A 27,414-nucleotide genomic window follows, 5' to 3' on the forward strand; every position below is an offset into this window, starting at 1 on the left:
TAGCTGTATATAATAAAAAAAGCTTAAAAGACATCACATCCCCCCAAAACCATTTTATTTTAAAATCCATTTAAGTATTATACAATACACTGGAATCAGATAATACCTATTTTAGAATTTTACAGTTAACTTTCAGTTATCTTTACCAGTAGAAGGGAATGTGGCATAGGTAATTTTTTAAAAATCACAACGGAAAGGCCAACAATTTCTTCCATTTGGCTGTGGAATGTTTGTTGTTTTTTTTTTTTTCAGCCTTCTGGCATCCTACTCTTATTGGAGCGAATGTATGTTGAGCACACATTGAAAGAAATGACTAAGAAACATGTTTGATTTCATGAAGAAGCCACTTTGGGATGATTATACATTTGCCAGAGATTTCCATAGATGGATAATCAACAACTGCCTATATGAGAAAGAAAATAAATTTGGTGGTTTTCTAGAATTCTAGTAATATTCTAATATGGACTAGAGAGACTTTATACAAATTAAGTCAGCCATGGCAAGATTTCTTTAAAGAAGTTACCTCAAGAATTCTAAGAGATAAAAAAAATGTATACAAAACCTAACTTAGGGTTTGCATTTCATTAAATCACTGTTAGCTATAATCTTTTAACAAAGGAAATGAAAGGTGCATTTTCAGTCTCCAGCTCCAGCTTGCAGCTTATAAGCTTACATTTTTTTCAAGGATATTAATTGATATATAAATATTATGTCTGTATATATATTGTGTGTGTGTGTGTGTATTTGTATACATACAAGTTCCTTTAGGAATTATTAAGGATTTTATAATGTACACTATGAGAAAAGATTCAGGTCTTTATAATCTCTGAATGAAAATTATCTTAGTTGCTCCATATATATAACATTCACTACTAACATTCAATAAAACTAGATTTCTTTTATTATTACTACCAGCCAATTGTTTCTATAGAACCTTAAAACCACGTACTAAGTGAGGGGAAAGTTGGAGCTTTTGCTACTTTGCCCAGAAAGGTCAACAGAGAGACCTTAAAATTCTTTAAATGCTACTTTTCTGGTGTCTCTGTACGAGAGCCTTTATCAATAAAAATTAATGCTGAAGAAATAGTTTGTGGCTAGATTAAAGAGACAAAGAGAACAAAGCGAGAAAAAAGACCCCAAACATTTGGACTTTTCTGCCATAAATATTTGAAAAATGAAAATATCAAATACGCTCTTAAAAAATAAGAATATAGAACTGCTCTCATTATATAAAAATCTCACCATTATGAAAAAATTTCCAAGGCTAAGCAGATGGTCCATTTCAGCAATATAACAAAATGATTAGGGGGCACCCCCCCCTCTTTTAAATTTACCACAACAAGATTTGACTTAGTGAGTTGGTTATATTGAATTTCCACCAGGTAGCCAGCTTTGAAGGATAGTACTGAAGACAGAAATGTAAAGCATGTGGACTTAATAATATAGATTTCATTTTAATCATATTAGGGAGAGTAGTGTTTGTATCTCAGTTATAATAATATGATGGGATAAGATTTTGAGTGTTAAGAAGCTGATGCAAACAAACCCATTATTTCTACCATACCATCTTTTCTTAAAATTTTCTGCATTTTCTGATATTATCTGCTTTATCAACATTCAAGATGGCATGTATGCTCAAGACAGAAGAAATCTGATCTTGATAGTACATAGTACCTTCATTTAACCCCACCAAAAACTATTACCAATAAAATTCACATAGGCATGCTATTTTACAATGGAGTCATCCTGGGTGTGTACTCAAGTTATTTTTAGCAGAGGTCCACGGGGACTTTCGATGAAAGTGAATCATTCATGTCTTTGAAATCCAGATTTTTAAGAAATTGGCATTTACTCATACACAAAATAACCACCCCAAGCCTATTTCTTTTTGTCTGTTCTATGTAGACCCAACTGCAATCCAGATTGAAGACCAATTTTTTTTTTTTAACTTTGGCTCATTTACTGCAGTTAAGAGTTAAAGTACGTACTACATCTAGATCCTGATTAGTCTGAATAATGAATCCCCTAAAATGGTCACATGTATTTGAATTCATACTCTTCAAAGTTATAACTATGTAAAATATGGCCATCAGTTCTAGCCCAATGAATATATGCAATGAGAATTCAAAAAAAATGACCACTTCAGGAGATGCATTATTCATACTTGTCTATGTAATTGATGAATTGTTTAAGGCTATTGTACAATCTAAATGGGTATTATGACAAAGAAATTAGTTGTGAGTCATGCTTTTTTCTTTTTCTTTCTTCCCTTTTTTTTTTAACAATTAGATATTAAGCATATTCTATATGCATCATGGAAAACCAAAACTAAAATATCAGATTATTAACAACTTGTAAGTGAGGTCCTATAAATATAGTTCAGCTTAGACAGGGTTCAGATTCTTTTAGAATAGAATCCAACAATCCTTTTAAACCCTGATTGCTCCACTGCAGTTAAATAAAAACCAAGGAAAACAGAAAAAAATGGGGGAAGTGGGCAAATGGGAAAAAGAAAGAGGGAAAAGAAGAACCTGTGGTGAAGAGTGTCAGAATTACCCCAGTAGTGCTTACAATGACCCCAATACTACAGATTTCTTCTCCTTGTTCCAGTCTAAGCTGTGTTTTAGTGCTAACTCTTGAAAATACCCTTTTTGGTTTTCATTATGAAAGGAAACTTGACAACATATAGAAAATGGACAAGGGAGAGGAACTCCACACTGACAAGGTTAAAAGGCCCCTCCTACTACATAAATCATGTTGTGATTCTGTTCTTGTGGCTCCAACTACCAGCTCCTGATATCCAATAAGTCAATGTCTCCATCGATCTTCAGTGTATCGATCTTGCCAAACTCCTTAAACCTATGTTTGTATTCCAAGACATGGACTCCATTTATGGCAACTTTGTATTCATTAGTAGAACAGTAAATGATCATCTGAAACACATACAAAAAAAAAAGAGGAAATTTAGGTGCTTCTCTTTAAGAATCATAACAATAATTACTTAAGCAGAGTCAAGAGCAGCAGCATCCTGATTCAGTTGAATGGGACCCTATAAGGTTGTTGGAAGCTTTTGGTACATCTCTAAGTCTGATATGGCTACTACAATGACCTCTCCCTGGTTTTCTGGGATTTCCAGCAGGAAGGGGAACAATATTCTACCCTAATCTCCAGAACTCAGGATCTTTACTGTTAGCACTCTTTGTATCCTTACCCCTTACCACCTGGGGATTGTTCTGCTTCTCCTATCCCAGGATACCACACAGAGCTTGTCACAAAAAGAATAGGAATTCTTTCTGCAGAAGAAAAGCTGTTGAGCACTTGCATACTTTTCAATAAAGTCAGTCCAAATAATAGCCTATAAGTCAAGAGGTTTGAGTTCACATCATAACTATACCATTTCATAACCTTAGCCAAAGTCATGTTTATTTATAGCAACCATCTATTTATTTATATCAGTTTAGAATGCTATGAGACAATGAAAACCCCTCAAGCTGACTTTGGTGAACTCATAATCTTCTTGTACCATTCCCGGATTCTAGCTAGCCTTTCTCCAATCATGCTGATTCGACCCAGTAACATCAATTGCATCAAGTATCAACTCCTTTCTAGCGCACCCAGTCATCCAGACTCCACCCTACCTATTTCAATGATCTTAATTCACCTATTCTTACTCTCTTTTCTCTAGAAAGACAAAAAATGTTATCACCATCTCTTGTCATTTGCTCTGGCTGTCCTCCTACATCTGAAACAATCTATCCCTTCTCCTTCACTATTCCACATTTCTTATTTGAACACAATTTAAAATCTGTGTCTTCCAGGATATCATCCGTGATAAACACAGTTTCTTCTATTTCCTAATTCTAAAGCATGCAGTTGAATTAAACTTCATAACAGACATTAGTGCCAATTTATGTAATTTTGCTGCTGTATGTAATTTATGGATATTTTTTGTTCAATTTATTAAAACCATGCAAGGCCTTTAGCATAATCTCATATATTGGCTAATGGTATGTACTAATAACAACTTAGCATCTTTCTGTTTGTAAATTAAATATCATAGTGGCTTTTCCAATTCTTCATATCACTTGTGCATTTAAAATCACCATTCACTAGGATAGCGATGCCTAGGTAATTTATGACAACTGCTTTCAAGGACACAAATTTTTATGTAGTTGACTGACTTCTAATGGGTCAGCCAACTGGCTATCTTTGTATTTAAGGGCGTTGAAAACAGAATCCCCTTCACCACTACTTAACTAAGTCCCCAAAGCATCAATTTAAATGGAGTCTGTTAGAGATTTTTTTTTTTCCGGTCAATGAGGGTTAAGTGACTTGCCCAGGGTTATACAGCTAGTAAGTGTCAAGTTACTGAGGTCGCATTTGAACTCAGGTCCTCCTGAATCCAGGGCTGGTGCTTTATCCACTATGCCACCTAGCTGCCCCTAATGGAGTTTGTTGTGAATAGTTCCTCTATCCCCCAATCCATTCACCCGATTGTCTTACCTCGAAATACATCCCTGGGCTGAATGGAAAGTGTGCAATATTTCTTTCTTCTGCTCCCCAGCTCTCACAGAGAAAAGAATTTCTTACAAATGCTTTAGCATTTAGTCGGGGGTTCAAATGCAGTGCTATGTCCTTTGTACTGGCTGCTATTAGGTCAACAGTAAAGCTTCTAGAAGGACCAAAAAAAAAAAAAAAGCCCAAGTCAACAAATAGTGAAAGGTGGTAGATAGTATATGCCAGATTTAAAAAAAAATTTTTTTTAATTTTAAAAAAGTTTTTATTTTTATTTCCAAAGTCTCTTTCCCTCCCCCCATCTCCTCCCCTACCTACTGAGAAGGCAAGAAATACAGTGTCCCATTCTACATAGGAAGCCATGTAAAATATATTTCCATATTATATACTAGATGTTTTAACAAGGCAGTGTTAATGGAAGGGGCTTTGATGTAGGATGGAACTAGGTCTTAACATTGGGTTCTCCAGAAGCTTCTAACTAACTGAATTCCAAATCAAACTCTTTCTTCTCTCTAAAACCTGCCTCTCTTTCTAACCTCTCAATTTCTGCTGATGTCAACAGCATCCTCCCATTTTCCTGGGCTCATGACTTGGAGTCATTTTTCACTCTCTCCTCACCTCTCAACATCAGTCAGCTGCAAAATCCTATAGATTCCACTGTGGCGATTTCTTTCACATCTGGTTTCTCCTCTTCACTCAGCCACCCTAATTCAATACCTTTCCTTTTCATATTTGAACTATCATAATGGTCTCCTATTTTTTTTTTATTAGGCAATTGGAGTTAAGTGTCTGAGACCAGATTTGAATTGAGATCCTCCTGACTCCAGGGCCGGTGCTCTATCCACAGGGCTACCTAGCTGCCCCTTCCTCCTACCTATTCTTGAAAGGTGGTTTGTCCAAAGTCACAAAGCCTAGTTAGTAGCTGAGTTAGATTAGAACCTAAATCTCTGATGCTTTGTCCAGTGTCCATTTCATGCTCCCTAGGCTAGGATCCAAGTTCTAGTTCCTGGCTTTGCCATTGGTCAGCTGTGTGACCTTGGGTAAATGACTTAATTTCTTTGTGTTTCAATCCCTTCATGTGAAATGATGATACTATCTACTCTTTCTAAATAGACAGTCCCCCTATGTGGGTGTTCCAATAATTTCTGTCCTTGGCCCTTTTCTCTCTCCTTTATACAATTTCATTCACACCTACATCCTCCATGAAGATGATTGCCAAATTTCTTTCTCCAATCCTGATATCCCTTCTGAGTTCTGGACCCAAATAAGGTTTGATAAACATTTATTATACACACAATGTCGGAAAAGCATGACCATACAGTATGAATTTCCCCCAATTCAAGGGGGCATTGTTGGAGGGAATATACATATCGATAGGATCACAAAGCCAATGCATGCTGTGCTTTAAACTGTTATCTGAGCTGTACAAAGGCAAAAGGTTATAATGTTTTAAGATCCATGGTTTGGTGTTACCCACCCCTTTGGATTTTTCTTCACTTCTGCTTTGATGACAATGGTTTGTCCCGGTTTCATGGCAGAGTTCAACTTTGCAACATAAGGAAGTGTCTGAAAAAAAAGAGCCATCTTCAGCAGAGCTGCATGGGCTAGAGAAGGCAGGTTACATGGGCAAAATAAACAAGGGATGTTGCTGCATTTGGGGTGCTCTATGACATGAAACTGACAAAAACCGAACTGCTTATACTGGTTGTCTTAATCCAGCATTCTATAAGTTGTCTGACCCTGGCCACATCACTTCACCCTGTTTGCCTTGGTTCCTCATCTGTAAAAAATGAGCTGAAGCAGGAACTGGAAAACCACTCCAGTATCTTTGCCAAGGAAACCCAAAAGGGGTCATGAAGAGTCAGATACGACTTCCAGGACTGAACAACAACATTCTGCATAACACCGCAGGCTTCTCAGTGGGGAAGTACATTAGGAAATGTACATGATTTCCTTCAGTGTTAATTAATCCCCTGTATATTTTTTAAAATTTGATGTAATAATAGCTTTGACATTTATATGCTGTAGATGAATGGAAAATGGTTGCATTCAGATTCTGCTACAGTAAGGAATTTGTATTATTTATTATAAAGAATATAGATTTTGGGGCAGCTGGGTGGCACAGTGGATAAAGCACTGGCCTTGGATTCAGGAGGACCTGAGTTCAAATCAGACCTCAGACACTTGACGCTTACTAGCTGCATGACTCTGGGCAAGTCACTTAACTCTCATTGCCCCACCAAAAAAAAAAAAAAGAATATAGACTTTTTTTTACTTTATCCCATTGAATCAGGATTGGTTAACAGCATTTCAATGGCAGGGAGGTAAACAAATGTATGATAGGTAAGCAAGTACTGTAAATTGACATTTGACCCTGGCACATTCATGGTGAATATGGCTCTTTGTGCAGCTACTGCTGCTCCTGACATCACCCATTATCTCTTTAGGTTTCATGGAAAAGGTTCTGGAGTAAAATAGAGGTAAATGAGTTTTCCTACCAAAGTTTGGAATGACTGATTTCTAATCTACCATATAAATAATTTTGCTTTTCATCTGGAAGCAAAATATACTTACAAATTGTGACGCCTCAGATGCCTGCATCTGCTAGAAGAGAAAGCAATAATGTGAATAAGGACAACAGGAAATGATTATATTCTATAACCTGGGTCAAGTCGGAGCCTGTAATTATTTACTAATGTGACTGGCAAGGGCTGAGAAATATTTAATGCCTGGCGTCATGTTTTGTGCTTAGAATTCTATAACTGGTACATATTATAAATTTAAGATTCATCCAGAATATCAAAAACTAGTCATTTAAAATGATAATTCAGTGTGTCAGAATAGCTTTTTCATCATTATATAATATTTTCTCACAGAATTATATATGAACTTTACACTTTTCTGTGTCAGGTACATTGTGATCATTTAATACTTTTTTTTTCCCTTGGGCCGGGCAATGAGGGTTAAGTGACTTGCCCAGGGTCACACAGCTGGTAAGTGTCAAATGTCTGAAGCCAGATCTGAATTTAGATCCTCCTGAATCCAGGACCAGTGCTTTATACACTGCACCACCTAGATGCCCCCTTAATATATTTTTTAAAAATTCCTATTCCTACCTACCCAGAGGGTGCTCAGAATCATACCTCTGCTCATGAAACATAAATATGCCCATCAATAAGACCCTCACCTTGGGCAACATAAACAGCCCCAAGATGTTTATGCTCAAATACTCTCTAGCTGTTTAGGTTTATTTAATAGAAATTAAGTCTTTTCTGGGATGTTACAGATTGTAAATAAAGTAACATCTGTAGAAGTACAAACCCTAACTCAACTGAAAGAGCTGGAAAGATATAACTTTTTAGCTGTAGCTGTTAATCTAATAACTTTTTTTTTTTGCAGGGCAATGAGGGTTAAGTGACTTGCCCAGGGTCACACAGCTAGTAAGTGTCAAGTGTCTGAGGTCAGATTTGAACTCAGGTCCTCCTGAATCCAGGGCTGGTGCTTTATCCACTGTGTCACCTAGCTGCCCCCTAATCTAATAACTTCATCTGGCCAGTGTTATAACTTTAAATAGCTGATGTAATGTCCTTCCTAACAGCTGTGAAAGAGCTATTTTTTCATATGAAAGATGATCCTTTCATTGCTAGCCTAAGCTTCTGTATTAACCTGGAATTCTAGAAATAACAAAGTGTTTCTCTTTATTTTTATGTATTCACCTTTCGTTTAGTCTCATATTTGAAATACAATTACAAAAATAAATACCCTGAATCTTATTTACAAAGTGACCCAAAGAACCATGATGACCCTGGCGATTTTTTTCCTACTTACATTTTCTGAATTCATCGTTAGTGTTCGCAAAGAAGTTGCTTGGGTTCCTTGTAAAGACTGAAGAACAAATTAAGAATTAAATTTTCTGACAGTTCAAAACATCCTTTCTTAATTTAGTCATCTTAAGGAATTAATACTCAAAGTATAAATGGAATTCATTAGTTGATGTCAAACAGTGATTTTTTTTCCTCCCAAAACTATAAAAGAAGACAAGAAATATCCATTTATCTGTACTTTAATGTAACTTCAAGTGAGTCATTTTAAAATATTTCATGCTGCTTCTATCTATGAAACTGAAAGGGAAGTGGACAAAAAAAAGGTCTTGGGTTTGGCTCTACTGATAACATTCTCCTTGGAATCCATTCCTCACATTTGGGATAAAGTATTTTTACAGAAACTATTCATTTCTCTGGCAATGGTAGTACTATAGTGATGAAGTTAAAAAATAGAAGGCTAAATCCATACAGCTCTAAGTTGACTAATAGAATTCAACAAACATTTATTAACTGCCTGCTATATCCAAGGCCCTGTGCTGTGTTGAAGATACAAAGATGAAAAATTACACAGTACCTTCCCTAAAAAAGCTTCCAAACCAGTTGGGGGTAGGAGAAGAGGTATAGAACATATACACAAATAAGTAAAATAATATAAAGATAAAGGAGTTTCAGAGTAATATATGAAAAATCTGAGGAAGGAGATCATTTAGCCAGTGGGATCAGGGATGGCTTAGTATAAATTTCTGAGCACACCTAAAAAAATAAAAAATGTCAAGTCTGAGATAGTACACATAATAAAGAACCAAATAAAACTAGGTTTATTAAACTAGGAATCTGAAGAAGTTAATTTACTTCTCAGGAGGTAAGAAATATACTTAGGGAGATATTTCCTGATGAGTACTAGCTCTATCTCACTAGATGAGGGGTTCTTAACCTTTTTGTGTCATGGACCCCTTTGACAATCTGGTGAAGCCTATGGAACTCTTCTCAGAATAATGTTTTTAAATGTGTGAAATAAAATATAGTGTATTACCAATGAAATCAATTATGTATACTGAAATGTAGTTATCTAACTATCTATCTATCTATCTATCTATCTAAAAAAAAACAAACAACCTAGGTTCATTAATGCTTGGTTAAGTACTCCTGCACTATAAGATCCTGGTTTCTAAAAGTGAACAGGAAAACAATTCTAAAAGAACATGAGGCTTTCTGGGGGTACTTACCAAGTTACTGCGAAACCCAAGTGACACAATCTGTACTTTGCCATAAATTCCCAGTGTATCTATTTTCTCTGGTTCAATTCTGTGTTTGTAGAGCAGTAGATGCTTTCCATTCACAGCAACCTAGGATGATATCAGAAAACTAGAAATATACTCCAATCTAAAAGCTTTAAAATTTAATTAATTTAAAACCTCTAAGTACTGTATAACTGACTTAGTATTCTTGTTGTAATCTCTAGCCTTGGAATTCATTTCATTATAACAACATATCTAGAGTTGGAAGAGATTTTATAGTTCAATTTTTATTGTCCAATCCCATCATTATACAGATGAGGCCCTAAGATGTTTAGGTGAGATGCCCAAAGTAGTAAATGGCAGAGTCAGGATTTGAATTCAAGTCCAGTAAAACCAAGTCCAATGCTCCAAGTTGAATAGTCTCTCCACTGAACCACATTCTCTCAATTCTTTCTTCTTTGATCTCATAGTATGTTGGACCATATTATGACTGAAAATCATAGTTTCTTTAAGCTTTACCTACACTATCAGTCAATTAGATCACATTTATTAAGTTTTTACTAGTGCTAGACACTGCTAGAATTTCACTTTAATGCTGTACTATTTTGGGGTAGTTATCTTTTTACTCCAATAGACATGTAATGTTATCACTGTGTGCAGATGACAACTCATCCTGTGTGATTCTTGTCCATGTCCTCCTGTGAATAATCTGAAGGAGGTCTAGTCAACATGTAATGGGTCTTCCTCTAGTTTTCCTGAAGTTAAGTTGGTACTAATGCAGCACACAAGAATTGTCATCCATTATTTCTCACCCTCCCTTCATGACTACCACACTTCCTTTTTTTGGTTACACATGTTTTGATTATATTTTTTATGATACCCATTGTACACATCCTCTATTGGTAATATAATATGCTGTAGTCTACTTATGTGTCTTTCCATTTCCCTTTGGGTGGTCTGACATCTTTATTTTTCAAAGACTATAATTTGCAACCATACAGCAACTAGAAAATTGTTGGTGTTTAAAAATTGGTTTTTGGTTTCATAGAGAAGCAATTTCCCTCATATAGTCCTATGATTACACTCAGTTCTGGGACCATTTGGTTCAATACTTATCAGTTATGTTGGACCAGGTCTATGGGATGTCTATCCAAGTATAAGTTGGAGTATGTACAATAAGCATTCATTCACTTAGTTTTTAATCTGTGTAGATTCTGAACCCCTCTGAGTGGTTACAAATCTCATGTAGGATGATCTACAGTTTTTCAATGTTTTGAAATCAAAACAATGTTATCTGCAAACTGGAACATTTGGAGGACTCCACTGTACGGGAAATTCCTCTGTAACTTGCCCTTTACTCTGAATCTCCTCCATAACAGTGGTGAACACCTTTGGATAGCATATTTCTTCCTGTTTTATGCCTTACTTGATAATAACAATCATGTCATTGAACAAAGTCATTTTCATTGTTGTGTCTTCCAAAGAATCTTGTATGATGTTAACATAAGGCTTTTAGGTTCATTTCACTTTAGCAAACCAAATACTTTTTTTATGTCAACACACAATAAGCACATTTCTTTCAACTACATGACCATAAAGATCTGGCATGGTGGAGAATATAATTTGCAAAAGTCCTCCTATTTCCTTCTTATGCCTTTATAGTTGTGTAAATTATTTTCACAGGTCCCATAAAATGTTTCTTGTTCTTTTGGAAACATGACCAAAACAATTCTCCTAACCCCTTTATTTGCCTCATCAAGGAAAATCTGTGGGCCTTACTTCCATTTAGCTGTGTCTTCTGTTTTCATTTGTAATAAAAAATGTTAATATTGACATGATTCAGTTCCTCACCTGGCACTGAACTGTCACTGGACATGGGTCTTATATTTAGGGTGCTGACAATGTGGATGGATGGTTTAAAAGCTTTGTGATTCTTAGATCCTCTATACCCTTCCCACCCCTTTACTGCCATCTTTACCAGAAGTGGGAGGGGGTGGGGGTGGGGAGAAGGCCATAAAGAGAAGCAAGGGCCACTTTGTGGGTTTTTTTTTTTTTTTCCATTTCATGGGTTGCCATGGCCAAAGGATTCGTCCTCACCTAGTAGCCATCCTAGTGGTAATTAGCCTTACCAAACTTAGTTGGTCCTTGGGAAGCAGACACAATCTGTCGCTGGAATGGTACACAGAGCTCTACTAGCATGGGCCAACTTGTGTACCATATATACAGTATAGCTCAGGATCACTTCCATGACATGATAAGAAATGAGGAAAGGACTTTTGTGGAGGCTCTACTATAATGATATTATAATCAAATAATGAGATAACAAATGAATATCACTTTACAAACCTTAATATACTATTTAAATGCTTCTTTTTCTCCTCTTCTTCTTCCATCACCTCCTCCTCCTTCTTCATGTCCAAAAAGTCTTAGTGTAATCTTTGTTTTTTGTTTTTGTTTTTTATTTTTACAGGGCAATGAGGGTTAAGTAATTTGTCTAAGTTCACACAGCTAGTAAGTGTCAAGTGTCTGAGGCCGCATTTGAACTCAGGTCTTCCTGAATCTAGGGCCGGGGCTTTATCCACTGCGCCACCTAGCTGCCCCTTCTTATTGTGATCTTAAACTATTAAAGCTTTTAAAACTTAAAACTAAGGGGCAGCTAGGTGGCACACTGGATAAAACACCAGTCCTGGATTCAGAAGTACCTGAGTTCAAATCCAGCCTCAGACACTTGACACTTAATAGCTGTGTGACCCTGGGCAAGTCACTTAACCCCCATTGCCCCGCAAAAGAAAACAAAACAAAAAAAAAACCTTAAAACTATACTACTATTTGGAGAACACATCATATTATAAATGTGGTCATTTTGGTACCTCAATAATTAACTCCCCTTGCATAGAATCAGAGACATATAAATTGGGTGAAATTGTGATAGAATGGTATAGCAAATATTTTCATATTGTGTTCGGTATAATAATATTCTTTATAAGATAGCATGAGCATAAATTTATCTGCTGCCAACAGCATACTGTTTGGAGAAGTTAAGTCTAATCGATGACTTTTCAAATGTTTTGCCCTTCATGCACAGGGATAATGGATTTCAAGTTCACTGAATCTGCAGTATGATATGGCAGCCAAAAACAAACAAAAATCTAATGCAATTTTGGACTATGTTAGCAAGGGCATAATGTCCAAAATGAGAGAGGTGCTCACCCTGTTATATATACTTTGCACAGACCACAAATTGTGTCTTCAGCTTTGGGCATCACATCTGAGGCAGAACATTGACAAACTGGAGTAAGTCTAGACTAAGGAGACTGGGATAGTGAGGGAACCCTGAGTCCATTCCACATATTGGTCGCTTGAAAGAAGTGGGAATGTTTAGCTTGCAGGACTAAACACTTATAAGAGATGGCATCTATGTGAAGGGCATTCATGTAAAATAGAGATCCACCTGTTCTGTTTGGCCCTGGAGAGGCAGAGCTACAACTTGAAAAGATACAGATTCAGGTTCAATGAAAGGAAAAATTGAGCCTAAAAATAGTAATGGAGTGTACTGAGCTCTCCAGATTAATAAAATATAGTTAATCCCTAGCTGGTCAGGATTAAGACTACCATCTCTGGCTGTGCAACAGATAATTTCTCTATGGGAAACTAATTCATATTCACAGGGATGAAGTCTGCCAACCTTACTAACACAATGTTCTATGACACTAAGCTTAGTCATAGGTGATATCTGTGTGGCCTATCACAGCCATGCATTAGCAGTAGAAATATTAGGCTCATTTTGTACAAGGTGTTTGGTATGAAATGCCTCTCAAGAATAGATTTTCCTTTGATGTGTAAAGTGTAAATCATCCAGGTTATAACTTGGCAGGAATCATCTGGACTGGATTAGAGACTGTGGATGAAAGCCATGGATAATTGGACAACACTTTGCTCCTATAGGTTTTTAACCCATCTAGAAATGCATATTTTGGGGGAGTATTAGAAATTAATTCACTTTACCTTTCTATGTATTAGTTTCTATTTCTTTAAAATGAGGGAATTAGCCCAGACAATGTCTAAGGTCTCTTTTAGACCTAATGTTCTATGAACTTATGTTGCCGAAGATGGTAAGGTCCTAGAAAAAAGGGAACTCTTCTTCTATAAAAATGCCTAGCACACTATTATAGACCCTTCATAATTAAATAACACCTAAAAGAAATCAGGTACAGAACTGGGTAAGAAGAGCCAACAGTACAACATACACAGTCGTAATGATAATATAAAAGAAAACAACAGTAAAACACTTAAGAATGGGCAGCTAGGTGGCGCAGTGGATAAAGCACCAGACCTGGATTCAGGAAGACTCCTGAGTTCAAATTTGACCTCAGACACTTGACACTTACTAGCTGTGTGACCCTGGGCAAGTCACTTAACCCTCATTGCCCCACCAAAAAAAAAAAAAAAAAAAGACTTAAGAACTCGGATCAGTGTACTGAGCAATCTTGACTCCAGAGGACTGATGGTGGAACATAGCTCCCTCCTCCCAAAAGAGAGATGGTGGGCTATAAGTGGGAATAAAGCCTGTGGTCTTAGACACAGTCAAGGTATTATTTTGTTTTGCTTAATTATTTTTTTTTTGCCACCATAAAGGGTTATATTGAGGGGGTTGTGGTATTGGAAAATAATAGCATTAAAGAAAAAAATGTGCAATGGGACACACCAACTTTTGGCTAATCTAAGGAAAAGTTTCTAAGTTTTCCCAATGAAAGAATTTAGGAGAAGTAAATCTTTATGGGCAAGCAGTTCAACAGAATGGAAAAGAATGAAAATCAAACTTAGAAGCATGTTTAGTAATATGAGGTGAGCCCTTTTGCTATTGAAGTGATTCAGAACTTAATGTCCAGAATGTACTAAAATTATTCCACTTCTCTACCTCCCACCTCCACCCTCAACTCTGAAATATATAATGAATGCTTGACAAAATCACCCATCCCTAGGGTATTCAGTCAGCTGAAAACAAAAGGATCTACCTGACAACAATCCTTTAGAAAACATATGCCAAAGCTACCTTAGAGCAGAGAATTCATTAAGTTAAAGACTGAACTTACTGAAAATCTTCCCTATGAACTTTTATAGAAAGGGCACTAGCCTTGGAGTCAAAAGACCTGGGTTCAAATGCAGACTCAGACACTACCAGTGCTACGGGGGCCAGTCACTGTACCTCTCATGGTCTCCTTTTCCTTATCTGGAGAATGAGGACATTGGACTAGATCACCTTTAAAGTTACTTTCAACTCTGGCAAGCAAATAAATAATTGCTCTTTTCACCAAACTGACCTGGAACTTGTCCTTCAGGACCATAACCATGATCTCAAAAGGTTTTCCTTTTTCAAAAGGCATCTCATAGGTGATCTCTTCCCATCCCCATTTCTCCTTCATCAGGGTGTTGCAGACGATGTAGCCTGACCTTTTGAACCGTGGGTTAAAGTGGAAGGCAACATCGGCTCTGGGCTTCACACTGCTGCCACATTGGAAATCCACCTGAAACCTATTTGGAGAAGAGTATGTGAGGCAGGTCTTTTGTCTTTTAGGAAGAGAAAAAGATGGTTTCAAACCTTCTTTAACCCTGATCCCTACCTCCTACCCATTTGCACTCCAAAACAAAAAGCCATCCTTCCCCTAATAACACTTCTGCAGTCTAAGCTCACATCCTAGTTCTTTTATACCAAGATGGTGTTTCCCACCAACATTCTCATAATCAGTGACAAATCTGTGCATCTTCACTGGCTGCCCCTCATGCCTAGAATTCTCTACCTCCTTGTCTCTGGCTCCTGGATTCCTTCAAATCCCAACTAAAATCTTTTATAAGAAGTCTTTCCACATGCCCTTAGTGCTAGTACTTTCCCTCTGAGATTCCCTCCAGTTTATCCTGTATAATATTTTGTTTATACATAGTTATTTGTATGTTGTCTCCTCCATTAGATTGTGAGGGTAGGACTGTTGCCTTTCTTTGCATTCCAAGCGGCTAATGCAGTGCCTGGAACATAGTAGGATCTTTGTGAATGCTTACTGAGTTAACTTGAAGCTTATAATGCCCTGTATTATTTGCTGTAATATTTAATCGATATCTTTAAGTGGCACTTCATTTGAGAGAACAAGGGAATTATCTGGATGTCAATTTTGAATCATCCTAAATTATTTAGCACTTCAGTCATATATATGTTTCTGAGATATTCCAGCACAAAGTAATTGTGATAGAAACATATTTATAATTTTGTATTTTCTTTTTTTAACGTTTCCCACTCCAGCTTAACTAGACTGTCACAGTTTCCCAAGCTGGTGGTACCATTTTCTACCTTCATGCATTTGCACAGGCTTTTAGACCCTTCTGTGGAAAATGTATAGATGGAAATGTTGGAACCAAGAGTCATTTTGAGGAGTTGGGAGAGGCAGGGAGGGCCTCTCTTTGGACAACCGATATAATCTGGAGCTAATATAGCATGGAATGCCTCAGAAACTGAAATTCTTCTCTTAGGCACATACTGAATTTGCAACAGCCCAGGCCTTCTGGTCTTCGGGAACCATAGAATGTTCAGATACTGACAATGGGCACCATGGGAAAGGGTCAGAAATGGCTGTTGTGTAGTGTTTTAGTAATCTAGTCCTCATACCTGGAATTGGCTTCTAGCTCATTTCTGTCTAGTTAAGAATTCAAGCCCCAAATCAGATGTTCTCTATGCCCTGCATGTAGTAGGTGCTTAATAAATGCTAGTTTGTCTGACAGACCTCCTCTATTATACCTTCCCTGATACCCCAGGGAGAAGTAAGTGATTTCCTCCCTCTAGGAATCTGTTTTATCTTTCTGTTTGACATCTTCTAAGGACTCAATTGCCTTTTTTTTTTTTTTTTTTGGCAGGGCAATGGGGCTTAAGTGACTTGCCCAAGGTCACACAGCTAGTAAGTGTCAAGTGTCTGAAGCCGGATATGAACTCAGGAACTCATGAATCCAGGGCTGGTGCTTTATCCACTGCACCACCTAGCCACCCCGACTCAATTACTTTTGAAGTCATATGATAGTTATTTGTGAACCCATCTCACCCTCTAAACATATCTTAAGGGAAGGGGTACATTCTCTAGTACCTAATTCCACTTATCCACCATCCTTTAACTGTAATTTTCAGTATTTATTTATCCTTATAGGGGATATTTTGGCGATGTTGAGACAAGTCAAGTCATGTCAAGTCAACAAGCATTTATTAAGGGTCTACTATGTGCCAGGCAAGAATTTTGCATATAAATAAAAGAGAGAAATAATCCAAAAACATTAGTTCAGTTATTGCTTTTGACCTCCCCAAAACTTTTGACAGAGCTGCAAAAGTGAAAGTGAAACTGAGAAAGAGAAAAGAGACAAAACCATTTGCAAACAGCATAATCAACCCGACAACAAAAACAGTAATCAGAAAAATGAAAAAATCTTAAATAAATGTCACCATAACAAATATTCATAGTCTCCAAACTACTTAGAATAAAAAGCTTCAAAATAGAAGTTATGAAGGAATAGGATAAACTAAGCATATTATAGTTCCTATTGTCTTTTCTGCTACTGGTATTATACAAAGGATGCTTTCCATGAACCTATAGAGGTTAAGCTTACAACCGAATACTTTTATCTAACTCCAAAAAAGCAACTATTTTATCCAACTGGTAGGTCCTGGCAGTTAGGTGGCACAGTGCCAAGGGACCTGGGGTTAGAAAGACTCATCTTCCTAAATGCAAATCTGGCCTTAGATACTAGCTGTGTGACCCTGGGCAAGTCTCTTAACCCTGTTTGCCTCAGTTTCCTCATCTATTAAATGAATTGGAGAAGGAAATGGCAAACCACTCAAGTATCTTTTCTCAGAAAACCCCACATGGAATCACAGAGTCAGACATGACTGAAACAACTAAAAACAACAAGAAGAGGTAAGTCCATAAAAGATTAAATATAAAAGCAATATTAAGGGGGCAGCTAGGTGGCACAGTGGATAGAGCACCGGCCCTGGAGTCAGGAGGACCTGAGTTCAGATACGGTCTCAGACACTTAACACTTGCTAGCTGTGTGACCCCGGGCAAGTCACTTAACCCCAACTGCCTCACTAAAAAAAAAAAAAAGCAATATTAAGAATCACAACTTGTCACAGGACTGTTTATATCTGAAACCTTATTGAAAGAAAAAGTATGAGATAATGATGGTGGTGGTGGTGGTGGTGGTGGTGGTGATGATGGCCACAGTAACAACCTACCAAATACTCAGCAAGACATGAAATGGTGGCTAGAATAATAGAGTAGAAAGTCGATATCTTTCATTAACCGATGAAAGAAAAATCCCCATACTATAAATACAGGCCTCAAAATCTTTATGAAAACAAGCAAAGAGTATTATCAGATACTTAACATTTGCCCAGAATAATCACTGGGATATAATAGTGACCCATGAAATATTTTGGTAAATTGACCAGCAGTTACCTACATGCTGATCTGCAAGGTTTGGGGTGAAAGGAAAAAGAACAATAATCAATGCCTTGAGTGCTATGCTCTGTATTGCCTTGTTAATCTTTTCTCAGCTATAATCATTAGGATAAGAAATTATTGTATGATTTACAGTAATAGCATAGTCCTGGGTGAAAATACCTGTGTGTAACCAAACTATGATGCAGTCCCCAAAAAATTCCTGTGCTAGGTGACCTAAGGAGTATAACTATAATCATTATAAAGTGTGTATCTTAAGTGTGTGACCATAATAATCATACCCATATATAAATTTTTATATTAAAATGATAAAGTAAGAAAGTCCTATAAAGGGCTAATTGAAACATCAAAGGGCTGAGACCTCATGGATAAATACAAAGTTCAGACAACACAAAGTTAGGACATAGTGACCTACAAATGCAATCTTGCATGAATCAGCTTCTAGAGGACTTTGTTGCACCATACATGAATTAAGAGACCTATAAATAACTGCAAATTTTATATCTTGAGGTCTCAGACCATGCTGGGTAGATTATTGACCCCACCTTTGTTTCTCTTGATAAAAGCTGGTTTCTTTGCTTCCCAGTTTCTTTTTTGTTTTTTTAACAGGGGGAGACTATATGGGACTAGTATTATTTTTAAAAGGTTATCTATGGGACAGCTAGGTGGTGTAGTGGATAAAGCACTGGCCTTGGATTCAGGAGGACCTGAGTTCATATCTGGCCTCAGACACTTGACACTTACTAGCTGTGTGATCCTGGGCAAGTCACTTAACCCTCATTGCCCCACCCCTCCAAAAAAAGTTATCTATAAGAAATTTAATTAAATTAAATAGCTATAAGAAAATGCTAAATTAAGATGTAAAAACCTAGATATTTGTCTTTGAGGAAGAACCCTGTCTACTCTTTGGTAATAATATTTGCTTTCAAAATTTTCTTTTCCTGGATGATGATATGAGACTAGGAGACCTGAATTGAAGTCCTAATTCCCCAGTCTGCTATGTGTATAACCTTGGATAAGTCAATCTCCCAGAATTTCAGTTTGCTCATCTATGAAATGGGGATAATGAATAATACTTGCACCATCTCATTGGGTTGTTGTGAGAAACAAACTGAGCAACAAATTCCCATGAACTTATGGATGCTGAACTAACATCATAATACTTTTATTCAACTCTAAAAACCCCCAACAAATTAAATGACGTACTACTGTACAATGAACTTAATATCTATAAAACATTGAGACACTCCTGAAAAAATGCCACACAGTATTGTTCATAGTCCTTTTTATCTGACTAATAATTCTGTATACTTTAGCTTTTATTTTATCTAGTAACATAGAGAAGAGAGAAAAAAAAATCCAATAACTTGTCTGTTATTTGGGCAAATCAGGTAAAGTTCTGCAATAGGTCCTTCTCTCCTTCCTCTATACTTGTATCCCTGGTGATCTCATCTACTCTTACTGTAACAGGATCCTAACTGTTGTGTCTGTCTCCACTCTCTCCCCTCTCCACTCCTTCCATTACCAAGTTTCTAAAATAATATGTGCAAGTGTTTTTTTTTTATTTACAAAATGCTATATGAGCGGTGTAAGATGTTATTCATAAGATTAATTTCATGAGAAGTAGAAATAGCAAGGAATATCAGAATGATCTTTCCTATTTTTTTTCCTTTTGCTCTTAGTCACAAAAATTCAATTTCTTCCTCATCCTTTTCCATCTAACATAAGTAAGGCAGAGGACCCTAACTAGGTACACATCAGGAGAGTTACCTGTCTGCATCGTTGGGCACATGACCATGGATAACAACCAATTTCCCAGGCCCCAGCTCCTCAGAAAGTGTACCAACATAGGGAATCACCTAAGGCAGAAGGAGACAGAGTTTTCTCTCAGTGTACTTACGTTCATATGAAAAGAAAAAAAATTATTTTATTTGATCACAAAAGTATTTTATTATTTTCTAATTACATGTAGTAAGAGTTTTCAACATTTGTTTTTATAATATTTCTAGTTCCAAATTTTTCTCCTTCCCTCCACCCTCCCCAAGACAGAAAAAAATCTGATATAGGTTATATATGTATAATTATATTAAACATGTAAGAAATCATTTTATTAAACAGCATTAGCCAAAAATCTGTATGTCAAGAAAGAAACAATAGACTAGACCAAGAGTCTAGATGATATCTAAGGTCTATTTCAGTTCTAAAAACTATGATCCTACCATTCTATACTGGTTTTCTAAATTGCCCTGGCTTCTCAAAGTGCTATACTTAGCCAACTAGCTGCCTCTCCATCTTTCTTTAGGTTTCAAGATTCCTCTCTTCTTGGAAGGCTGATCTCAGGTGTGTAACCTGCCCCTGGCCATACCCACAGGAAGCAGAGAAATTTGAAGGATGAGCTTGAGCCAAGATTCTCTGCTGCCCAGGATCATGGCCAAAGGCTGGTTACAGGGACCATCTCTTCCCTAAAGATTTTTCTGATTCCTACACCTAAAAGTGCTCTTCTACGCTGCAAACTTTATAAGAATACTCTTTTGCCTCCATCATTCCTTACCTTTGTGAATACTTATCTTGTGTGTATCTCCCACCCAAGGGGTCCTTAAGGGGAGTGTCATCTTTTATCTTTATATCCTCAGAACCTAGCTCAATGCCTTGTAAACAGTAGAAGCTTAATAAAGGACAAACAAAAGAAAAGCTCAGTAGCTGAAAGGGGTAGCAGGATCAAACAAAAACTTTTTTTTTTTAAGATAGGGGAGACCTATGTGTTTTTGGAGGCAAAATTAAAATAGAATGAGAATCTGATTATGTTGTAGTGGGATGAGATAAGTTTGGAAACAAAATACCTCAGGATCTCTCTCTCTATCTCTCTCTCTCTCTCTATCTCTCTCTCTCTCTCTCTCTCTCTCTCTCTCTCTCTCTCTCTCTATATATATATATATATATATATATATCACTACAGCACAATTTGAAGTGTTAGCTTTAGAGGGCTCTTTCCTACATCAGCATATGAACTCTCTGAGGTCTGTGACCATGTCACTTTCTCAAAGGCACCACCTTTGTATAGTATACCTGTCGTTATCCAATGAACATCTATAGTGATAATGGACGTATGCCAGACTGAGATTAAAGCAACACATTTGTTGTGCCTTTCTCCATCCTTTTCACTTAAATTTGAATGGAGAGAAAAAATGAGCCTAATCAATCCCATCATAGTTCTGGAATTTCCTTAAGATGTTACTAGAGGAAAAAATGTATAATGAATAAGGTTGGGGCGCGGGGCAGTGAGCCAGGTATCACAATTACTTGCAATTGGGGTTAAGTGGACTTGCCCAGGGTCACACAGCTAGTCAAGTGTTAAGTGTCTGAGGCTGCACAATTTACTTTTTTATTCTCTAGGATTCTGTGATGTCTACAATTCACACTGAATGTCTAGTACATTAAGGGGTACAAGAAAAGTAAAGATATGAAACATCAAAAAATTAAAAGAGAAATTTTATTTTATTCCCTACAGCACCTAGCTAAGCACAGTACAAACATTCATTATGTCTATCTAACCAGTTGTTTAAATGCATATGAAACCATACATTTATGAGAGTAGGAGCTGTAACTTTTTCCAGGTCTCATAAAAAACCGTAACAGATTTCTGAGCTATTTGTAGCCTCGCTACGTCTTTTCAGATTCTAGAAGGGCAGCCAACTACAAACCAGAGATAGAAAGAACTTTAGTGAATTATGGGCATTCAATACTTTATGTGTTTAATAATAAATCAGGTTCAAGGGAGTTTATTTTAGCTATTCATTTCAATTTCCCCAGCCTTCTCATATGTGGAAATCTCCCAAGGTTAAAGAGTAAAGAAAGAAGCAAAAGATCTAGGTAAATTTTCCATCTAATCCAGACCAGAGAAACCCTGAAAATAAAGTATTGATGAAAAAATAGATTATCCTCTCATTTTACAAATAACAAAAATAACAATAACAAAACTGCCTTCAGTCTTGAACCTTGAGAGCAAGGACCATTTTATCTTTGTATCCTTGAAACCTCACGTGTGATTTCTTTTCTTTTTTTTTTTCCCCTGGTGAGGCAATAAGGGTTAAGTGACTTGCCCAGGGCCACACAGCCAGTAAGTGTCAAGTGTTTGAGGCCAGATTTGAACTCAGGTCCTCCTGACTCCAGGGCTGGTGCTCCATCCACTGTGCCACCTAGCTGCCCCGACATGTGATTTCTTTTGTGGGAAATTTCCAGGTGGGCACTAATAAGCAAATATTGTGACTTAATAGCTAAGTTCTAGTAGGGAGTACACAAGATACATATGTTTGGGTGATTTGCCCAGGGTTACAGAACTTAGAACTTGGATCTGGAGTTTCCTGACTTCAAGCCTGACACTCAGTAGGTTATACTGCCTTGCCTCTATAACATGTATGTATGTATGTATGTATGTGTATATATATGTATGTATACACATACATACACACACACACACATATATATATATATATATATATACACATATTATTTTTCCCTCCAGATCTATGACTTTATTGCTCTATGGAGCTCAAATGACAGAAAATTTCTGTAAGTAAAGATCTCTAATTGTCTCATAATTGAAAGTTGTGTGAAGCACTCAGAAATTAAGAAAGCAACTTGCCCACACTCACCCAGCCAGTATGTGTCTTAAGTAGACATTTTCTACCACGCCATTGAACTTTCTTCACTCATGGTTACACTACCAATGGACTCATATTGAAAGTACCCTCTAGGGGGCAGTTAGGTGGTGCAGTGGATAGAGCACCAGCCCTGGAGTCAGGAGGACCTGATTTCAAATTCAGCCTCAGACACTTGACACTTACTAGCTGTGTGACCCTGGGCAAGTCACTTAACCCCAATTGCTTCACCAAAAAAAAAAAAGAAAGAAAGAAAGAAAGAAGAAAGTACCCTCTGACCTGATGGCCTCTCCTTCTGATTAGCTGGTTCTTCTCAGGACCTCCATTCCAAGGAGGATGCCCAGGCCAACCACATCATCATTCCTCTCCATACTGTACCCCTGACTCCAAGCTTTCTCTACCATGCCCCTGTGCTAGGGACCTTCACCTACTCTCCCCCCCCACCCCACACCCTTGTCAGCTTTCTTTCTGGACTGTCTTCACCCATTAGAATGTAAACTCTTTAAGAACAGAGGCTGGTCTTTCTGAGTGTGTTTGTACTCCCAGCACTGTAAGCATGGTGCCTGGCATATATAGTGTTTGTTTGACTTGTTGAATTAACTCTGCCTCAGTTTCTTTATCTGTAAAATGAGGATAATAATAGCACCCATATCCCAGGGTTGTTATAAGGATCAAATGACATAATATTTATAGAGTGCTTTGCAAACCTTAAATGCTAGCTGTTATCACTATCTGGTCCCTTCCCATCATATGATCTCTTGTGAATCAACAAAACCTTTGTGTGTGTATGCTAAACTTGAGACTTGCAAATCCAAATGTATGAGATTCATGCCTATATTTTCTCATTAATATCATAGTTATGAAGCTTCCCCCTTCTCATGTCCATGCTTAATGTTATCATTGGATTCCTTCTTATTCTATCTTCATTTGGCAAATAGTACAGTAGCTCACTCTCATTTGTACAGTGTCTCTTCCCAAAGGCAGAAAAACTTGGTGCAAAAGGAGTAACTCTCAAGTTTAACAGCTGATAAAGTATAAGTTAATGCCTCATCATTATGGCACAGACTAATTTTCATGAAATTTACAGATGAGGAAATTGAGGTGCATAATGACTTGGCAAGGTACACTTGGAGTAAAGTAAAGGAGCAGAGATGGTACCTGAGCTCATACCCAGAGGTCACCCTCTTCCCCTTGTCCAAGATTCCAGAGCAAAGACCCTGAGGAATATAACTTTTCTCAGGCCCACAAACACCTCTCAGCCTGAAAATTGGTGACCAGTTCATTCTCAATAGTCTCATCACTACATAAACCCAGAAGCTTTGCTGTCGGACATTCTATCTATCTGTCTATCTCCCTGTCTGTCCATCTCTATATCTATCATGCATCTCTTTCCGGTCTCTATATCTATCTGTCTCTGTCTCTTTCTATATCTGTCTATATCTCTATACTTATTTATTGCCAGCTGTCTACCTCCATCTATCTCCACCCATTTCTATCTTTCTATCTACCTATATCTATTTCTACCTATCTCTGTCTATATCTGTTTCTATCTACCTCTACCTCTATCTATCATCCATCTATTTATCTATCTATTATCTATCATCTATCTATCTAAGATGCATCCAATTCCCAATGATTTGAGATAAATAAACCTACTGTGTCTTGGAAAGGCCCTTTATTTATATTCTCTCTTCTCCCAAAACCTTTCATTTCATTGCAGTGCAGTGATGAGGCTGCTATATTTATAAGGAGGTCCTGAACTCAATCTTGACTATTTTTTATTTGTGTGACCTTGGGTAAGTCACTTAGTTTCAATGAGTCTCAGTTCTCTCTTCTGTAGAATGAGGAGGTCCGACTAACTGTTTTGTGATACTGTAGAGCAAAGCTTCTTAAATTGTGGGTGGAGAGGCCCATATGAAGGTCTCATTACTGAATGTGGGGGTCACAAAAAAATTTGGCAACAGTATATACCTATTTTATATACCAATATACCCAGGGTTGCATAAAAATTTCTTGGGTAAAAAGGGGTAGAGAGTGGAAACAGTTTAAGAAGCTCTAATCTAGAGCTATACTCATGATTAGACCCTTCCCAGCTCTAAGTTTATTAACCACACACTTTCACAAAGGAAAGATGAGAAGGAGCTGATACAATTGTTAATTTTGCTCTTTATTAAATGTCTGGTAAAAACAGGGGAAGAAGTTATATCTCTTGGATAAGGTGAGATTTTTGTCATTAAATAAATCCTGCTTTAATTCACATTCTCGTAAGTAAACTAAACTTAACCATATTAAGTAGTACTCTCTCCATAAACAAAAACTAATTTCATGGAAGTCAGTTACCGGATTGTGAACGACATTTTGTAGATTGTTTGAGAACATCATGTTGTCTTTCCAGTTGGTTGCTGATCTGGGTCTCTCTTTTGTCACTGACCTATGGATTTAAATAAGTTCTATTTGAAATTACATCTGGTGAAAACTTGGGGAATTCCCCCAGTATAAAATGAAATTAAAATTAAAAAAAAAACACAAATGGAGATGAAAACATTCAATCAATCAACAAGCATTCAAGCCTTTCCTTGTGTGTCAAACACTATGTGAGGCACTGAAGATACAAATATAAAGAAAGAAACAAATCTCTACAGTCATGCAGCTTACATTCTAATGTAATTCACCACTTTCCTCCATCTATAGCTATTTTTCATGCAAGAATCTTGTTATTAATCATATTTATAAAAAACAGTGCACTAGGCCTCAGAACAATTAACCTAGTTTATTCACAAATGAAATTCCTCTGATTTAAGTGTTACAAAACCAGAACATACCGTACAATGTAGGGCTTCATAAACTCTCTTGAAAAACACAGAAATATAATATCAAACAATGCCTAAGCCACATCCCCTAATTACCTGGGACATTTATCAGGAGCAGTAATTGAGAAGGTGAGAAAAAAAAAGAAAGCCAATCAGGTTAAGCTTTGTGTTTTTTGGATGGTTTGGTTTTTCTATCTCTTTGCTAATGTAGGCAAGTTCTTTGGCAAGGGAAGTCCTAAGTCCAGCTAAGATGCATGAGACCTAATTAGGCCTTAAAAACCACCCACTTGAATTACATACATACACACAACAACCAAAACTATAGTTTGGTCTCAGATGAAAATTGCAAATTTTCCTTTGCTCCACAGCTCAACTTAATAAGCAAAAAACCAAAACCAAAACCCCAAAAGAGTTCCCTCCTCCATAACTCCAAAGTCCTTCCATGAAGGATGTTTTTGAACTGCAAAATTCAGAGAGCTTTCTGCAACAAAAGACAACTTATTCAACAAGAGGTCAGTGAGCTGCCCACATTCATAATTAAAAGAAACAGTTAAGGATGGAGTGACCTACTTAAAGGCACAGTCCATTATCATTTCTTTTGGTGAAAATTTTATATTAAGGGAGAACCAGGGAGAACCCAAACACAGCCAATATTCTTACCACATTCCTTTAATAGAATAGGGTTTCCGGTAGGTCAGGAGAAGGAAATTCTGCTTCCCGGTGTGTTGCTTTCAATATTTATTTTTTTATAAAATTTAAACACAAGATGACTCAGCTGCTGAGGTCATATGCTTTCTAAAAGATGGGTAATTAGCAGGAAGCCTGGGGAACTGCCATGAACTAGCTGATAAAGAAGTACTGTTAGATCCCAACAAACGCTGGCTTTCCTATAGAAGTTGGGAAGCAGTGGAAAAAGCACTGACACTAGAGTTGGGCTCAAATATTGACTCTGGTGTCATTGCTTGTGTAACCTTGGGCAAGTCACCCAACTTTAGGTGACTACCCACAGAAAGGGGGCGGGGAAAGTGGGGGGGGGGGGGGGAAATGGACTAAATGGCTTCCAAAGTCCCTTCGAGATCTGTGGTCCCTTCAACACACATGGACTGGGGTGCAATAAATCCTGGTCCCATAAAGGAATGGGGGGAGGGGAGGTAGAACCAGATGGTGGGGTATCTGGGGACAGGTTTTACATGTAATGAGATTTCAATGCAAATCGGGTTGAGAAGAGTTAAGAGCAGCCTAAACAGATCTTTACTCTTGGAAGTCTATACTTTCCCAACACCCCTCCAATCCCCACTACTCTCTCTGATGACCCTGAGTGTTTCTGTAAAAGGTAAACCTTTCCTTAACAAACCCACTTCCTGATCCGCAGAGGGATGTTGCGGAATGGTGGGGAATGTTCCCTCCTAACAGAGGCAAGAAGTCTAATTCGGAGAGAACCGCATTCCAAGTTACCCACCTTCCCCAGGCCCAGGGAAAACTCTCCAGCAGTGGCAGCCCTACGCAAACAAATAAATAGTGGGTTTATGTAACGTCGTCTGGCTAATGCGTTTCATCATCTCGCCTTGATAGTGTCAGAAGGCACTGTCCACAGCTCTGGTCCTGTACAAATCCTCCCACCCCTCCCATAGCTATACAGCACAGTCATCATGGCTCCGGACGGACGATCAATTTCTTTTCCTACTCACCCCGGGTACTCAGCCCTCCAGAAGATCCTGGCAGAAGCCTGTTTTTCCGGCAACTTTGCTGTCTCCTGAAGACATAACTTATTTGTTTATGGGTGGCTAAGGAGAGCAAAAATGAGTCGGCTTCCAGTTAGTTCCTGGTTCACGCGTCCCTCCACAGTGACGTCATCGTCCTGAAGCGGAGCTAAGTAA

General features: G+C 37.5%; 1 protein-coding gene across 3 annotated transcripts; it reads right to left on the minus strand.

The window, feature by feature from the left end:
- Nucleotides 1-38: 38 nt before the first annotated feature.
- On the minus strand, nt 39-27,414 carry LGALS8 (galectin 8). Of its 3 annotated transcripts, none has more exons than XM_044001702.1 (10): nt 27,226-27,414; nt 25,068-25,158; nt 19,840-19,928; nt 14,899-15,109; nt 9,566-9,685; nt 8,344-8,400; nt 7,090-7,119; nt 5,993-6,081; nt 4,504-4,672; nt 39-2,933 (listed from the first exon to the last, which is right to left on the minus strand). In XM_044001702.1, the coding sequence occupies exons 2-10, from the start codon at nt 25,107-25,109 to the stop codon at nt 2,784-2,786; spliced, it is 957 nt and encodes a 318-aa protein (XP_043857637.1). In that variant the 5' UTR covers nt 25,110-25,158; nt 27,226-27,414; the 3' UTR covers nt 39-2,783. The 3 variants fall into 3 exon arrangements, with proteins under 3 accessions (XP_043857637.1, XP_043857636.1, XP_043857635.1); XM_044001701.1 differs by lacking the exon at nt 27,226-27,414 and adding an exon at nt 26,198-26,477 and having other exon boundaries at nt 7,090-7,116; XM_044001700.1 differs by lacking the exon at nt 27,226-27,414 and adding an exon at nt 26,198-26,474.

This window comes from Dromiciops gliroides, chromosome 4, assembly GCF_019393635.1.
Source record: "Dromiciops gliroides isolate mDroGli1 chromosome 4, mDroGli1.pri, whole genome shotgun sequence".
NCBI classification, from domain to species: domain Eukaryota; kingdom Metazoa; phylum Chordata; class Mammalia; order Microbiotheria; family Microbiotheriidae; genus Dromiciops; species Dromiciops gliroides.

Coding starts and splice junctions, on each gene's coding strand:
- LGALS8 (XM_044001700.1), bottom strand. Junction 15,110..19,839: donor GTGCCCAACGATGCAGACAG/GTAACTCTCCTG, acceptor TTCTCCAAATAG/GTTTCAGGTGGATTTCCAAT. Junction 8,401..9,565: donor TTGGGTTTCGCAGTAACTTG/GTAAGTACCCCC, acceptor TTTGTTCTTCAG/TCTTTACAAGGAACCCAAGC.